This window comes from Ostrinia nubilalis, chromosome 15 (genome assembly GCF_963855985.1).
Source record: "Ostrinia nubilalis chromosome 15, ilOstNubi1.1, whole genome shotgun sequence".
NCBI classification, from domain to species: domain Eukaryota; kingdom Metazoa; phylum Arthropoda; class Insecta; order Lepidoptera; family Crambidae; genus Ostrinia; species Ostrinia nubilalis.
This window is the reverse complement of record NC_087102.1, coordinates 6,594,153-6,599,880: the sequence shown is the minus strand read 5'-3', so window position 1 is coordinate 6,599,880 and position 5,728 is coordinate 6,594,153. Positions and strand designations below refer to the sequence as shown.

Below are 5,728 nucleotides of genomic sequence, written 5' to 3'. Positions count from 1 at the left end.
ACCCTTATTAGAACTCGCTCCTATTAGCTTAGCTGAAGAACGCCATCTAGCGGTGAGTAGAAATACTCAAGCTATGAGGAGGGTGAAGTTAATTAGTATTGTCCTAAGTTAATTAGTATTGTCCTAAGTTAATTAATTACATTCAACAAAAACTACCTATGTTTATTTATTTTAAATTTTCTCACTGGTCTGGAACTTTTCTACGTAGGTAATAAGGTACCTATATCGTATAATTAATTCGCATATTCTATGCAAGTTAAAGGTACGGTCTTATTCATAATCATTTTTCACATTTTATCAAATGCTTATTAGAGGTTTATAAAACGTTTGATAAAAATTGTTATTCATAATCGTCATTTAGCGCTAAAATCCTCTTATAACTGTGTGATAAGTTATCGAGAGCTCGGGCCTTGTTTAAAGCTCTAATAAACCTATTTTAACCTAACTTTTATAAATGTCATTTCATATGAATGTCACTTCGTTGGTTTATTTATTCAAAATATCCTTGCTGTGATCCTTGCTTGTGAAAATGAATGCTATAAATGCAATTGTGCATTTAGCCAATAATGCCGACCCAGCGCGACGTAGAAAGCTCTACCGCCAACGAAGCAACCCATTCGATTTGCGGGACCTAAATTTTAAAATAAAATATAGGTTCAATAAGGACACAGTGCGCACCATCATAGATTTGGTGGAAGATGATCTGGTTCAGAGCGCTAGAGGTGGTGGCACGTGTCCTGAACTGCAAGTTTTAGTGGCCATAAGATGTTGGGGACGTCGTGAGGTAAGCACAAAAAAGTGTTTTATTTTATCCCTTTGTCGTGGCTGCTATAATTATTTTCATACATTTTCAGGTACAAGATGATGCTGGTGACCTCCATGGCCTAAGTCAGCCGACAGTGAGCCGGATATGCGCCAGAGTCGCGCATGCAATCGCGAATAAGGCAAATTCCTTCATCAAAATGCCTATCACTATAGGAGAGCAGGAAAGAATTAGTGCCAAATTTAGAGCAATTAAAAATTTTCCTGGGGTGATAGGAGCCATAGATTGCACCCACATTAAAATTAAAAAAACCGGAGGTGACATGGCCCAGTACTATATTAATAGAAAAGGCTATTATTCCCTGAATGTTCAGGTAAAATATATTTTGATTTTATACAGTTTACAACAGAGAAAGATTTGTTTTAATAATGTCTATAATTTTTACTTTGTATGATCTAAATTTTAGCAACATTCAACACTATATTATTGGATGGATTACCTACAGGATACTGTTTTTTTTATTTTAGGTTGTCTGTGATGCTGACCTCAAAATAATGGATATAGTGGCTAGATGGCGAGGCAGTACACATGACAGTCGAATTTTTATGGAGAGCAATATAAAACAACGATTTGAGGATAGGCAGTTTAGAGGACGCCTTATTGGCGATTCGGGCTACCCTCTTCTGCCATATCTATTTACACCTATTTTAAGGCCTAGTCGTCCAGAAGAAGAAGCATACAATAATGCTCACATCTCAACTAGGAACACTGTTGAAAGGTGTTTTGGGGTGTGGAAGCAGCGGTTCCAATGCCTACTCCATGGCTTACCAGTAAGCCTCCAAAATGGAAAAGCTGTGATCATAGCATTGGCTGTATTACATAATATAGCCATTGATATGAATGACACATTGTTAGGTAAATGTTATCAATTTGACTGTACATAAGGAATACAAATCTTTATGACAAAATGTTGACAAATTCATAATATTTTTCAGAACAACATATGGAGCAGGTCCCTGTAACTCCGCAACTTTCGACGGAGAACAGTGTTCACGACAACCGACCTTCATTGTTGAGGCGTAGGTCGCAGTTGATACTACAAAATTTTATAAATCAACATTTTTGAATGGTACTAAAATACATTTTGATAAATTCCAACGATTTACTTTTATGTAATGTCATTTGAGTTCATGAAAATGTTGTATTTTAATTTTTCAGATACTGTTCCTGGCATCTTAATGAAAATAAAAAGAATATTTGATTGAAAAATACCTGTATTTCAATTTTCAGTCCAATTTGTTACTATCACAAAAACAAAACCTGTAGTTCTCTTTAAAAAAGCAATTATTCTGCAAAAATTCAAAACAAATTACTTTATATCACTAATTTAAGTACAATTAGTTTCAACAAACTTACTTATTAAAAATCACAGTTCAATTCTTTAAAACAAAGAAATTGCTTAAGTATAAACGTTTCTATTCGGAGGTTATCAACCTTCTACATTTAAAACAAAATAACCATAATTTACACTATTATTATAAAGGCGAATGTTTGTGACTAGGCATATGTGTATTTACTTTATATCACTAATTTAAGTACAATTATTAAACTTACTTACTAAAAATCACAGTTCAATTCTTATAAACAAATAAATTGCTAAAACAGATAGATTATATAGTCTCGAATAACATATAGGCTTCTTTTTATCCTGGAAAAATGCACAGATCCTGTAGGTTACAGAAATAGTAGTCTACGCAGGCGGAGTCGTGGGCAACAGCTAGTTAATAGTAATCTCAAACTCTTATTAAGTTATGACTAGTAAACATATTCATAGCCGTCTAAATATATTGCAGAAACACAATCAAAATGCGGATTGGAACTGCATAAAATACAAATTAAAAACAAACAGAAGTAAGGGAGGAACTAACTTATTATTTAGAATCTGTTAGTACTTGAAAAACTTTAACATCAAAAGACTTATTATTCTTTATTAATGTGAGTGTAATATTTAAGTTTTTCCTGTAATAATTGATGCTCAAGATCCAAGTTTCTCCCTTTCTTCCGTTCGTTTTCCATTTGAACTTCATGCAGTTCAATCCGGCATTTTGATTCTGTTTCTGCAATTTCGGAAATCCTAACTTTGCTTAAATCAATTAAGCCTTCTTTGTTTAACAGTTTCCTTTTTTTTTTGATTGCTGGTGCTTTAAAATTAGGTTTTGCTTTATTTTCTTTTGCCTCTACTTTTTTATTTTCTTTATCTTCCAATATGCCTCTAGTAGTACAAGCATGTGTATCTTCTATTTCTTCATCAAGTACCACCAATTCATATTGGATTTCTTCATTATTTATCAATTCCTGATCTTGCGTATTTTGAGTTGATTCCTCCTCTTGAATGTTAATTAATTCACTTTTATTTGAGTCCGAGTCAAATCTGTTAACATCGACTACAAATTCATTGGGCAACCAAGATGCTATATCATCAGCCCTATCGTCAGGCACTGATAATGGTGGACCACCGCCAGTTTTAATTTGAGCCTGCCTAGCAATGGTCTTGTCTTTCTTCGCACTGATTTTTATGAGGCTCCATTGCGATTTTAACTGGGTAATGGAGCGGTTCATACCAGCGCACATTGAATTAAACCTGAAAAAGAAATGACAGGATTTTGAATTACAGGTAAAGGCAAAATTTTATATTGAAGGCAGAAATCAAAAGATGTACCAACGTTGTTTGTAAATCAGCCCAAGCCGCAACCTTCCGTTTATTCGTGTTAGTGTCTGTATTTTTATTTTCGATTGCATTTACTCTTTCTTTCACCAACTCTTTCAGCAAATACTGAAAAGCAAACACTAGGCGTCAAACATAAATAAAACCATGCTACAAAAATTAGTAGGCACTTTATCAGGCTAAAAATAAGTACTACCTTATCTTCCTCCAACCAGTTTTCTGATCGTTGCCTTTTAGGCGGTCTGTTCTCCTTCGTCATGGACATAATTAGTATCCGATGTAACTAGCCGGGTCGTCGTAAGAGCTTATTGCAGAGTACAGGGTAAGAGGTACAGAATCCAGAACATACAATCCCAAGTTTTATAAAAGTTTGATAAAACTTGGGAGTTGATCGAAAAAACCGAAAACTTTATTAAATTTTCGTGCCAAATGTCAATGTCAGTAAGTAAAACGTCACAGCTGCCAATTTTTTGTTTTTTTTTTCTGCGATTTGTCTATGATTTTACATGGTCCATCAAGTTAAATCACCAAAAAAGCTGTTTTCGTTCATTCTTTTTGTATAGTCTGTGGAAAGAAAATATTAAACTCTGTTTTAGCTATCAAAGGTTTATAAACGATTATGAATAACGTTTTTTATCAGAGGTTTATAAGAGTGTTTTAAGCCTATCAAACGTTTTAGCTAATGTAGGTTTTAAACCTATATTAGCATTTTATTATGAATAAGACCGATAGCATAAGGGGGCGTCCATTACTTACGTGAGACTTTTAGGGAGGGGAGGGGATCCAGAAAAACCTCACTTAATCTCACGTGGGGGAGAGGGGGGGTGTCGAGAAATATCACGTAATTTTTTTCCACAACAAACAGAGTAAATCCTCCGTCTGCATTTGTGAACACAGGCCCCGTTTTTAGATCCGCAGTTTGCTACCAATGCTTAAATTAACAAAATGTAAACTAATAGTTAAAAATTGTACAAAAAGTAAAAAAACTGGGCCTAAATTGTTTTGTTTTATCATTTCAGTAATTTTTTTTTACGCAGGTCGGGTTTTTTTTTATAAAATCTAATATTTTCGAAGCATGGATTATCTCATTTACATTGCAAATAGGCATTTTGGAAAATCTCACGTGAGATTAGGGTGTGGGGGAGGGGGTCTGGCAAAATCTCATGAAATCTCACCAAGGGGGGCGGGGGGCTTAAAAAATTGCCAAAATTGTCTCACGTAATTAATGGACGCCCCCTAACCCCTAGTATTACTTTGCTACTTTCTGTGGTAGGGATCCTCTAGTATCAGTTAAAATTAAGTCCAGTGAAACAAACTGGGTTCAAACTCTAGGTGTAGTTGACATCCCACTTAACATCAGGTGCGATTGTGGTCAAATATCTGCCTTGTTATGCATAAAAAAAAGTTACGGAGTTGCAAGTGTAACGGTTCTTCTATTTTTTAGGAATTTATGACCTCTAGTATAACCCCTTTCAAGGAATAAGTAGGTCGAGTTTCCCTGTCACCCTGTAGAAGCGCCTGATTTTACTTATTTTCTTACGTTTGTCAGAAAAATCGCCAGTTTCCATTGGCGCGAACTATAATGTACTTTACCTGTCAGTGCCTACCAAGATCATTTCTTTTAAATGTATCCACAGTTTTTGATATAAATTATATTTTATATCAAAAACTATTTAAAGAACACACGAGCGCGATATTCGCACGGTTTAAAAAGGCGCGTAGGCGCAACAACCAAAGTGGTTTAATAATAGGTAAGAATTTAAACTCGAGACGAGTTGATGGAAGTAGAGCCACAAGATTCATGTAGGCTATAATTTCATCTTCATCATCATCATTTTCAGCCATAGGACGTCCACTGCTGAACATAGTAAGTAGTATTGTAATGATGATGAAAATTATCCAGCAAAAAAATGTTTTCCTTTCTCTACCTTTGCCCTTACAGGACAACCAACTTTCGTTAATTGTCCAATTTAATGAAGATCGAAGTTACCGTTATAAATCTTGAATAAACTGATTTTTTAATGATTTCGTGCCTACCTATTAATAGATTCTAACGCTGTGTACTCTCCTCTTGCGATCTTCGTACTCGTGTATGAAAAACCTTCAAAAGCATTTTTCCAGCTCTTACATCAAAGAATAATGAACGAGAACATTTGGTGGCTTATTTTTAGTCGAACATCAACGAAACACAATGATGGCATAATCCCATAGAGTAAACTTCCGTAAATAAAATGGCCTTT

At 34.8% G+C, this 5,728-nt stretch overlaps 1 protein-coding gene across 1 annotated transcript; it reads left to right on the top strand.

Annotated features, from left to right (window-relative positions):
* The first annotated feature begins 312 nt into the window (after window positions 1–312).
* On the top strand, window positions 313–1,995 carry LOC135078461 (putative nuclease HARBI1). The gene is made up of 5 exons (XM_063973010.1): window positions 313–784; window positions 855–1,136; window positions 1,291–1,678; window positions 1,759–1,892; window positions 1,982–1,995. Exons 1-4 carry the CDS (start codon window positions 530–532, stop codon window positions 1,887–1,889), a joined length of 1,056 nt encoding a protein of 351 aa, XP_063829080.1. The 5' UTR covers window positions 313–529; the 3' UTR covers window positions 1,890–1,892; window positions 1,982–1,995.
* Window positions 1,996–5,728: the final 3,733 nt, after the last annotated feature.

Bases quoted from the DNA above. Each gene is read 5' to 3' on its own strand.
- LOC135078461 (XM_063973010.1), top strand. From the start codon at position 530: ATGAATGCTATAAATGCAATTGTGCATTTAGCCAATAATGCCGACCCA. The intron at 785-854 runs GTAAGCACAAAA...ATACATTTTCAG, and splicing joins GATGTTGGGGACGTCGTGAG to GTACAAGATGATGCTGGTGA. The intron at 1,137-1,290 runs GTAAAATATATT...TTTTTATTTTAG, and splicing joins ATTATTCCCTGAATGTTCAG to GTTGTCTGTGATGCTGACCT.